Below are 11,808 nucleotides of genomic sequence, written 5' to 3' on the forward strand. Positions count from 1 at the left end.
ATCAAATAATCACAAGCCATTCTTGTAGTGCATAAAATACACATAAAATCTCTACTTTGCTCCCAATTTCGTCTTCAACGTATCTACACATACAATAAGCTCAATTAAGCACAAATATAGTATAGTTTAACATTAAAGCCCCAAAATTCAAGGTAAGTAAAACACTAAAAATATGGAATTATAGCCAAACATCACGTACCCTAGTAAGAGATGATGGATAATGACACAACATGAAGTCGGACAATCTCGCTAATATAGACCTGAGCCAACTGCTCTAAAGAATAAGTAATCACCACTGGAATGAAATGTGCCGACTTGGTCAACCTATCCACAATCACCCATACTGCATCGAACATCCTCTGAGCTTGTGGGAGCCTAACAACAAAATCCATAGTAACTCGCTCCCATTTCCACTTTGGAATCTCTAGCCTTTGAAGTAATTCACCTGGCCGCTGATGCTCATACTTCACCTACTGACAATTTAGGAACCGAGCTACATACTCCACTATGTCTTTCTTCATTCTCCTCCACCAATTGTGTTGCCTCAAGTCCTGATACATCTTAGCGGCACACAGATGAATGGAGTACCGCAAACTGTGGGCCTCCTGAAGAATCAACTCACGCAACCCGTCTACATTGGGCACACATAGCCTGCCCTGCATCCATAACACACCGTCATACCCAATAGTGACCTCCTTAGTATCGCCGTGCTGAACCGTGTCCTTGAGGACAAGAAAATAAGGGTCGTCACACTAACGCTCTATCATACGATCATCTAGAGAAGACCGAGAAACCACAAAAGCCAAAACTCGACTCGGATCCGTAACATCCAACCTATCAAACTGGTTGGCCAAGGCCTGGACATCCAATGCTAATGGCCTCTCCATTGCCCGTAGATATTCTAAAATGCCAAGCTCTCCGCCTTTTGACTCAAGGCATCGGCCACCACATTGGCCTTCCCGAAATGATATAGAATGGTGATATCATAGTCCTTAAGCAACTCTAACCATCTCCGTTGATGCAAGTTAAGATCCTTTTGTTTGAACATATGTTGTAGACTCCGGTGGTCGGTATAAACCTCATAAGGGACACCGTACAAATAGTGCCGCCAAACTTTCAAGGCATGAACAATAGCTGCTAACTCAAGGTCATGGACAAGATAATTAGTCTCATGCATCTTCAGTTGTCTAGACGCGTAAGCAATTACCCTACCATCTTGCATCAACACTGCATTGAGGCCAACACGTGATGCATCACAGTAAACAGTGTAAGACCCTGAATCTGTAGGCAACACCAATTCTGGAGCTATAGTCAAAGCAGTCTTGAGCTTTTGAAATCTCTCCTCACACTCCTCGGTCCACCTGAACAGAGTACCCTTCTGGGTCAATCTGGTCATAGGTGTAGCAATAGATGAGAATCCCTCTACGAATCGATGGTAATACCCTACCAACCCAAGAAAACTCCGGATCTTATTGGCTGAAGATGGTCTGGGCCAACTCTGCACTGCTTCAATATTCTTTGGATATACCTTGATCACCTCACTCGACACTACATGACCCAAAAATGCCTCCGAAGTAAGCCAGAATTTACACTTCGAAAATTTTGCATACAACTTCTTTTCTCTCAAGGTCTGAAGCACGATCCTCAGGTGCTGCTCATGATCCTCCCGGCTCCGGGAGTACACCAAGATGTCGTTAATAACATAATAATGAATGAGTAAAGATAGGGCTGGAATACACTGTTCATCAAGTGCATAAATGCTGCTGGGGCGTTGGTCAGCCCAAATGACATCACAAGGAATTCATAATGACCATACCGAGTCTTGAAGGCAGTCTTCAGAGTATCCAGCTCCCGAATCTTCAACTGAAGATAGCCTGACCGCAAATAAATCTTTGAGAACACTCTGACACCTTGTAGCTGATCAAATAGGTCATCAATGCGTGGCAATGGATACCTGTTCTTTAATACAACTTTGTTCAACTGTCGATAATCAATACACATGCGCATAGAACCATCCTTCTTCTTTACAAATAAGACTGGAGCACCCCAAGGTGATACACTGGGCTGAATGAATCCCTTATCAAGCAACTCTTGCAACTGCTCCTTTAACTCCTTCAACTCCGCTGAGGCCATACGATATGGTAGAATAGAAATGGGTTGAGTGCCCAACAATAAATCAATACCAAAATCGATATCCCTATCGGGCGGCATGCCCTGAATATCGACCAAAAATACATCTGGATAATCCCTCACTACCAGAACTGACTCAACGGTAGGAGCAACACTACGTCTCTCACAAAGGTTAGATATGCCTCACATCCCTTCCCAACCATCCGCTGCGCCTTATGGAAGGACACTACCCTTCTAGGAACATAATCTAAAGTACATCTCCACTCCAACCGCAGTAAACCTGGCATAGCCAACGTCACCGTCTTGGCGTGACAATCAAGAATAGCACGATAGGGCGATAACCAGTCCTGCCCAAAATAATATCGAAATCTACCATATTGAGCAACAATAGGTCAGCTCTGGTCTCAAAACAACCAAGAACAACTAAACACGACCGATACACACGGTCAACAATAATGGAATCTCCTACTGGCGTGGACACATAGACAGGAGAACTCAAACAATCATGGGATATACCCAAATATGGAGCAAAGTAAGATAATACATAGGAATAAGTGGAGCCTGGATCAAATAAGATTGATGCATCTATATGACAAACTAGAACAATACTTGTGATAACTGAGTCGGATGCAACCGCCTCCGTCCTAGTAGGAAAAGCATAACCTTTGGCCTGGCCTACCCTTCTAGGGCAACCTCTACCCGCTCGACTTCCACCTCTAGCTGGCTGAGCAGCTGGAGTGGCAACTGGTGCGGTGACCACGACTTGAGAAGACTGAAGACCTTGTGGAATATGTGGGACTTGGGTAGTCTGTGGAGGTGCATCCCTCCTGAGTCTAGGGAAACCCCTCACTATATGACGAGTGTCACCACACTCAAAACAAGCTCTCGGAGGACGTGGCTGCTGGAACTGGCTCCTCTTTGTCTCCCTCTCCTCTCTCCCGACTCCACATACTCTCCAATCTCCTAGCGATCTCTATAATGTGTTGGTATTGGGTATCAGTCTCCAACTCTCAAGCCATGTTGAATCTAATATCGGGGTTGAGCCCCTCGATAAAGCAACGAACTCGCTCTCTGATAGTGGAAACTAATGCAGGTGCATGTATGGACAACTCGTTGAACCGAACTACATACTCTGATACGGTCATAGCACCCTAGCGCAACTGCTCAAACTCTGTGCGCCATGCATCCCGAATACTCTGGGGAACAAAATTCCTCATGAACATCTTTGAGAACTAAGCCTAGGTGAGTGAAGCTGCCTCGACCGAGCTACCCAAATCATACGCTCGCCACCATTAATAAGCCGCTCCCTTAAGCTGGAACGTAGTGAAAGAAATCCCACTCGACTCCACAATACCCATGGTACGGAGGATACAGTAGCACTCCTGAAGGAAACCCTTGCATCCTCTGAAGCCAAACCGCTGAAAGTAGGAGGGTGATACTTCTTGTACCTCTCGAGCCTGAGTTGCTCCCCCTCAGAAGCTGCTGCCCTAACCTCGGGCTGAGCTGGGGCAACCGGCTGCACTGGTATGACCTCTGGGACTTGGTCAACCTGGTCCCGACGCTCTGGGGTATGGGCGGCGGGAGTCTGTTCTCTTCCCCTGGCCTGAGATATGGCAGGAGCAAGTTGAATCAACCCTGCCTGAGCTAGAGAACCAAACATGCTCAAAACCTGGGCGAGAGTCTCCTGAAGTGCAGATGCAGTAACAGGCGTCTCAGGTGCATGCCCTCCAACTAGAGATACTGGTGGCTCCTCTGTAGCACCACGGAAAGGTGCTTTGTCTACACCACATGCATGTCCTTGTCCTCTTCCTCAGCCTCGGCCTCTCGCGGCTCTAGAAAGGGGCCCGAGTATCTGATCATCAGATCCAGCTGTACGTGTCCTCAATATCTGTGAGAGAATAGAAAGATAAAGATTTAGAATTTCGAAGTCAACAGATTCGCACGATAAGGAATCAAAGAAGTGAAGCTTTTCCTAACAGTTCCATAACCTTCCGAAGATAAGTAAAGACATCTCCGCACCGATCCGTGAGACTCTATTAAACCTGCTTGTGACTCATAACACCTATGAACCTAGAGCTCTGATACTAACTTTGTCACGACCCCAATTTTTCTCCGTAGGATATCGTGATGGCACCTAGTCTCTAAGACTAGGTAATCCTAACATTCATACAGAAATAACTGAATTAATGATTAAAGTCTCAAAGCTCAGCAACAAATATAAAGAAACTCTGCAACTTAGTTTATACAACTTCCCAAAACCCAGCGAAGAAAAGTCACAAGCTCTATAAGATGGTACTGAACACCTTTATAAATCACTGTCTATAAAATGATAAGTAAATGTCATAGACTAGGTAGAGGGGGACTCCAAGGCTTGCGGACGCGCGACAGGTATACCTTAAAGTCTCCGAAGCTGAGCTCTCGCTAGTGCCTGGACTGGTAAGAGGTACCTGAATCTGCACAAATAAATATGCTGAAGCGTAGCATGAGTATACCACAATGGTACCCAGTAAGTGCCAAGCCTAACCTCGGTAGAGTAGTGACGAGGTCAGGTCAAGGCCCTACTGGAATAAAAAAAACTGAACGAGTAATTTAATTGTGTAATAATAATAAAAATGGAAATTAAACAAGTAAGAAATATAATAAGATTGGCTACACTGAACAAGACAAATAATTCATCATGGAAAGAAAACACGGAAACAAGCAACAAAACATAAGTGAAGTAATAGAAGAGTATTAATAAGAATCACTACCGAGGTACCGCCTCGTAGTATCGAATCACAAATTATTTCACAATCTTTCCTTATATCACCGCGAGAGACTTGCATTTAGTTTTGAAAATCATGTTTTTGAAATAGCTTCCCGCGTTTTAGACCACCTTATCATACTGCGTGGCTTCAAGTAGTTTCACTACTAGTAACATGCGTATCAAGACCACCTTATCTCACCGCATGCGTTTCAAACCCTAAACCTTATACCAGCACATGCGTATCAATATCACAACGTATCACAAATTGCACCTCAAGTGCCCAATATCACAACTTGCCAATAGACCAACAACAATAGAGTTTTCACAACAAGTATCCTATGGCTCAACCATCATATGCACAAGAGTATCAACAATAACAACCGAAGGTGAATAACTCAACAAGAATGGTATTTTACAACTTTACAACTTTGCCTCAAGTGGATCACGACCTTCATAACTCAATACCAATTTCAACAACAAGATATTCCGAGAATAATAACTTCAGGTAAAGAACTCAACAATTAAATAATAAATACGGAATAGTGGAGACAATACTTCAACTAAACAGGTAAGGAAAATTTAACAAGAGATAAGGCACATAAGGCATATGAAGTTAGACTAATAATGATGAATATAACATGTTAAGGTAACTCAATTAAAGCATGAAAAGAATATATATAGCAAAAACCGATAATTTCTACATTTAACTCGTGTACACACTCGCCACCTTACGTACACGACTTTCACATATCACAATTATCACAAAACAACACCAATCCTAAGGGAAAATTCCTCCCCACAAAGTTAGGCAAGATACTTACCTCTAAACACGCTAACTCAATCCACTAGTAAGCCTTTCCTTGATTATCCAATTCTGAACGGCTCGAATCTAGCCAAAATAAATTCATACCATAAATATAAACTATTGGAAACTATTTCGAACAATAAAGTTACGATCTTTACAAAGACACAAAAACTCAAGTCAAAAAGTCAACCCGAGCCCGCATATCAGAACCCGACCAAAATTACAAAATCTGAATCCCCATTCGATAAGGAGTCCATCCATGAAAGAATTACTCAAATATGACCTCAAATCGCCTTTCAATTCCCCAAAATTTAGCCTAAGGAGTTTCACAAATTTCTCCCAATTTTTCAACTCAAAACACTAATTAAATGATGAAAACAACAATAGATTTGTGTAATATAGCCAAAACCGAATTAGAATTTCTTACCCCAATGATTTCCTTGAAAAACTCTCGAAAAATCACCACAAAATGAGCTTTCTAAGTCAAAAAAATGAGAATGAGATCCTACCCTCGAAAAATCGTTATTTCTTCCCAGCGATTTTGCTTCTGCGGGCAAGGGGTCGCATCTACGACGCCGCACCTGTGAAGAAACCATCGCATGTGCGGTTCTAACTTAAATCATGACTTTCCACTTATGCGAATCAAACGCGCTTCTGTGCAAGCACTTCTGCGGAGAAAAGGCACTTCTGCACACACGTTTCTGAGGACGTTGTCCGCTTCTGTGATCCCAGGCCTTCCTGGTCATGTCCGCATCTGCGGCCACAATCCTTGCATCTGCGAGCTCGCAGATGCGGAAGGAGCCTCACATCTACGATTCCTACATGGCCCAAATCCGATCACTTCTGCTATCTGCCTCTCTCTCTCTTTTTGCGTGTCCGCACCTGCAGCCAAACCCTCCGCAAGTGCGATGACACTCGAACAACAATGCTTCAACAATGCATTAAGTTCAACATTGTTTCAGATTCAATCTGAATCACACCCGGGCCCCCCGAGACCCTTTCTGAGTATACCAACAAGTTCCAATACACATAACGGACCTACTCGAGGACAAATATCACATCAAACAACATCGATTCTACGAATCGCAACCCAATTCAAGCCTATTGAAACTATGAACTTTCGAATTCTAAAACTAATGCCGATTCATACCAAAACAACTCTGATTGACTTTAAATTTTGCACACAAGTCATAAATGACATGACATACATATTCTAACTTCCGAAGTCAGAATCCGACCCAGACTCCGATATCATTAAAGTCAATTTTCGGTCAAACTTTTCAACCTTCCAAACCTTCAACTTTCTAACTTCCGCTAATTCAAGCCGAAACGACCTACAGACCTCCAAATCAACATCCAGACACGCTCCTAAGTGCGAAAATAACATACGTAACTATTGGAATCATCTACACAAAGGTCAAACTACACTCAACTCTTTCAACTTAAAGCTCTAACTTAGGGACCATATGTCATATTTCACTCCAAAACTCACCCGAAACCAAAACCAAACACCCCTTACAAGTCACTAACCATAATAAAATATAGAGGAGATAGTAAATAGGGGATCAAGACTAAAATATTCCAAACAATCGGCCGAGTCGTTACATCATCTCCCTCTTAATACAACCGTTCGTCCTCGAACGAGTATAAAGACATACATGAAGTGGTCAAAAGATGAGGGTAGCGGCTGCACATATCATGCTTGGTCTCTCAAGTCGCCTCCTCGACTGGTTGACCCCTCCACTGAACCTTTACTGAAGAAATTCTCTTCGACCTCAACTTTCGGACCTGCCTGTCTAAATTGGCCACCGGCTACTCAACATAAGACAAATCCTTGTTCAACAGGACTAAGCTGAAGTCTAACACATGAGATGGATCGCCGTGATACTTCTAGATCATAGAAACATGGAATACTAGATGAACGGTAGCTAGACTAGGTGGCAGGGCAATCTTGTAGGCCACTTCTCCAATCCTCTCAAGAATCTCAAAAGGTTCGATATACCTAGGGCTCAACTTGCCCTTCTTCCGAAACGTCATAACACCCTTCATGGGAGAAACTCGGAGCAAGGCCCACTCCCCAACAATGAATGCAACGTCGCGAATCTTCCGATCCGCATAACTCTTTTGTCTAGATTTTGATGTGCGAAGCCGATCTTGAATCAATTTAACCTTTTTCAAAGCATCCTAAACTAGGTCAGTACCCAATAGCCTAGCCTCGCCCGGCTCAAACCAATCTACCGAAGACCGACACCGCCTCCTATACATGGCCTCATATGGAGTCTTCGAATGCTCGACTGGTAGTTGTTGTTGTAGGCAAACTTTGTAAGCGGCAAGGACTAATCCCAAGAACCCCCGAACTCCATCACACAGGAATGAAGCATATCCTCTAATATCAGAATAGTGCGCTCGGACTGTCCGTCCGTCTGAGGGTGGAATGATGTACTCAACTCAACCCATGTGCCTAACTCACACTGTACGACCCTCTAGAATCACGATGTAAATTTAGTACCCTGCTCAGAGATGATGGATTCCGGCACGCCATGATGCCGAAAAATCTCGCGAATATAGACTTGAGCCAGCTGCTATGAAGAATAAGTAGTCACCACTGGAATGAAATGAGCTGACTTGGTCAACCTATCCACAATCACCCATCTCTAGCCTTTGAAGTAATTCACCTGGCCGCTGATGCTCATACTTCACCTACTGACAATTTAGGAACCAAGCTACATACTCCACTATGTCTTTCTTCATTCTCCTCCACTAATTGTGTTGCCTCAAGTCCTGATACATCTTAGCGGCACCCAGATGAATGGAGTACCGCAAACTGTGGGCCTCCTGAAGAATCAACTCACGCAACCCATCTACATTGGGCATACATAGCTTGCCCTGCATCCGTAACACACTGTCATACCCAATAGTGACCTCCTTGGCATTGCCGTGCTGAACCGTGTCCTTGAGGACAAGCAAATGGGGGTCATCATACTGACACTCTTTGATACGATCAGATAGAGAAGACCGAGAAACCACACAAGCCAAAACTCGACTTGGATCCGTAACATCCAACCTATCAAACTGGTTGGCCAAGTCCTGGACATCCAATGCAAATGGCCTCTCCACTGCCGGTAGATATGCTAAACTGCCCAACCTCTCCGACTTTCGACTCAAGGCATCGGCCACCAGATTGGTCTTCCCGGGATGATATAAAATAGTAATATCATAGTCCTTAAGCAACTCTAACCATCTCCGCTGACGCAAGTTAAGATCCTTTTGTTTAAACAGATGTTGTAGACTCCGGTGATCGGTATAGACCTCGTAAGGGACACCGTACAAATAGTGCCGCCAAATCTTCAAGGCATGAACAATAGCTTCTAACTCAAGGTCATGGACATGATAATTCTTCTCATGCATCTTCAGCTGTCTAGACACGTAGGCAATTACCCTATCGTATTGCATCAACACCGCGCCGAGGCCAACACGCGATGCATCATAGTACACAGTGTAAGACCCCGAACCCGTAGGAAACACCGAGACTGGATCTGTAGTCAAAGAAGTCTTGAGCTTTTGAAAGCTCTCCTCAAACTCCTCGGTCCACCTGAATGGAGCACCCTTCTAGGTCAATCTGGTCATAGGTGCATCAATAGATGAGAATTCTTCTACGAATCGATGGTAATACCCTATCAAGCCAAGAAAACTCCAGACCTCAGTGGTTGAAGACAGTCTAGGCCAACTCTACACTGCTTTAATCTTCTTTGGATCTACCTTGATCCCCTCACCGAATCAAGCCAGAATTCACACTTCGTGCATATAACTTCTTTTCTTTCAAGGTCTGAAGCACGATCCTCAGGTTCTGCTCATGATCCTCCCGGCTCCGGGAGTACACCAAGATGTAGTCAATAACATAATAATGAATGAGTCAAGATAGTGCGGGGATACACTGTTCATCAAGTGCATAAATGCTGCTGGGGCGTTGGTCAGCCCATATAACATCACAATGAACTCGTAATGACCATACCGAGTCCTGAAGGCAGTCTTCGGAATATCCGGCTCCCGAATCTTCAACTGAAGATAGCCTGACCGCAAATCAGTATTTGGGAACACTCTGACATCTTATAACTGATCAAATAGGTCATTAATGCGTGGCAATTGATACATGTTCTTCAATGTAACTTTGTTCAACTGTCAGTAATCAATAAACATGTGTATAGAACCATCCTTCTTCTTTACAAACAAGACCGGAGCACCCCAAGGTGATACATTAGGCTGAATGAATCCCTTATCAAACAACTCTTGTAACTGCTCCTTTAACTCCTACAAATCCGCTGAGGCCATACGATATGGTGGAATAAAAATGGGCTGAGTGCCCGGCAATAAATCAATACCAAAATCGATATCCCTATCAGGCGGCATGCTCGAAAGATCTACCGGAAATACATCTAGATTATCCCTCACTACCGAAACTGACTCAACAGTAGGCGCATTAACACTGACGTCTCTCACAAAGGCTAGATATCCTCACATCCCTTCCCAACCATCCACTGCTCCTTAAGGAAGGACACCACCCTTCTAGGCATAGTTATCGTCATCATCTTGGCATGATAATCAATAATAGCATGATAGGGCGACAACCAGTCCATGCCCAAAATAACATCAAAACCTACCATATTGAGCAACAATAGGCCAGCTCTGGTCTCAAAACCACCAAGAACAACTAAACACGACCGATATATACAGTCAACAACAATGGAATCTCCCACTGGCCTGGACACATAGACAGTAGAACTCAAGAAATCGTGGGATATATCCAAATAAGGAGCAAAGTAAGATGATACATAGGAATCAATGGAGCCTGGATCAAATACGATTGATGCATATCTATGACAAACTAGAACAATACATATGATAACTGAGTCGGATGCAATCGTCTTTCTCCTAGTAGGAAGAGCATAACATCTGGCCTGGCCTACCCCTCTAGGGTGACCTCTTCCCGCTCGACTTCCACCTCTAGCTGGATGAGCAGCTGGAGTGGCAACTGGTGCGGTGACCACGACCTGAGAAGCCTGAGGACCCTGTGGAATACGTGGGACCTGAGTAGTTTATGGAGGTGCACCCCTCCTGAGTCTGGGGTAGTCCGTCACCATATGACGAGTGTCACCACACTCAAAACAAGCTCTCGGAGGATGTCGCTGCTGGAACTGGCTTGGTCTTGGTCGGCTGGATTGACTAGTGAAAGCACCTCGTGCAGGAGGTGCACTAGACAATGGCGGTGCATAATGGGCGAATTGAGACCTGGGAGTGGCCGGAATACTGCTGGAAGCTAGAAGTGCTGAATGAACAGGGTAGCTCACATAGCCCCGACCATGACGTGCTACAACTGGGGCACGGGCACCACTATATGTGACAGAATCTCGAGGCCTCTTGGCCTTCCTCTCCTCTCTCTCCTGACTCCACATACCCTCCAATCTCCTAGCGATCTCCACAATGTGTTGGTATGGGGTATCAGTCTCTAACTCTCGAGCCATGTTGAATCTAATACCGGGGTTGAGCCCCTCGATAAAGCGACGAACTCGCTCTTTTATAGTGGAAACTAATGCAGGTGCATGTCTGGACAACTCGTTAAACCGGACTACATGCTTCGATACGGTCATAGCACCCTGGCACAACTGCTCAAACTCTGTGCACCATGCATCTCGAAGACTCTGGGGAATAAACTCCCTCATGAACATCTCTGAGAATTGAGCCCAGGTGAGTGAAGCTGCCTCGGCTGGGCTACCCAACGCATACACTCGCCACCACTAATAACCCGCTCCCTTAAGCTGGAACGTAGTGAAACCAACCCCACTCATCTCGACAATACCATAGTACGGAGGATACGGTGGCACTCCTCAAGGAAACCCTGTACATCCTCTGAAGCCAAATCGCTGAAAGTAGGAGGGTGATACTTCTTGTACCTCTCGAGCCTGAGCTGCTCCCCCTCAAAAGCTGATGCCCTAACCTCGGGCTGAACTAGGGCAACTGACTGCACTGGTATGACCTCTGGTACCTAGTCAACCTGGGCCCACTGCTCTGGGGTACGGGTGGTGGGAGTCTGTACTCCTCCCCCGTCCTGAGATGTGGTAGGAGCAAGTGG

At 44.8% G+C, this 11,808-nt stretch overlaps 1 protein-coding gene across 1 annotated transcript; it reads right to left on the reverse strand.

Moving 5' to 3' along the window:
• Positions 1-200: 200 nt before the first annotated feature.
• Positions 201-11,404, reverse strand: LOC138904497 (uncharacterized). The gene is made up of 6 exons (XM_070192996.1): positions 10,915-11,404; positions 3,800-3,882; positions 3,485-3,733; positions 2,740-3,103; positions 1,115-1,281; positions 201-470 (listed from the first exon to the last, which is right to left on the reverse strand). Exons 1-6 carry the CDS (start codon positions 11,402-11,404, stop codon positions 201-203), a joined length of 1,623 nt encoding a protein of 540 aa, XP_070049097.1.
• Positions 11,405-11,808: the final 404 nt, after the last annotated feature.

This window comes from Nicotiana tomentosiformis, chromosome 2 (assembly GCF_000390325.3).
Source record: "Nicotiana tomentosiformis chromosome 2, ASM39032v3, whole genome shotgun sequence".
In the NCBI taxonomy this organism is placed as follows: domain Eukaryota; kingdom Viridiplantae; phylum Streptophyta; class Magnoliopsida; order Solanales; family Solanaceae; genus Nicotiana; species Nicotiana tomentosiformis.

Bases quoted from the DNA above. Each gene is read 5' to 3' on its own strand.
- LOC138904497 (XM_070192996.1), bottom strand. From the start codon at position 11,404: ATGTTCATGAGGGAGTTTATTCCCCAGAGTCTTCGAGATGCATGGTGC. The intron at 3,104-3,484 runs GTATTGTGGAGT...AACACATTATAG, and splicing joins CTGTATCCTCCGTACCATGG to AGATCGCTAGGAGATTGGAG. The intron at 471-1,114 runs GTTTGGCGGCAC...AATTGTCAGTAG, and splicing joins CTATTGTTCATGCCTTGAAA to GTGAAGTATGAGCATCAGCG.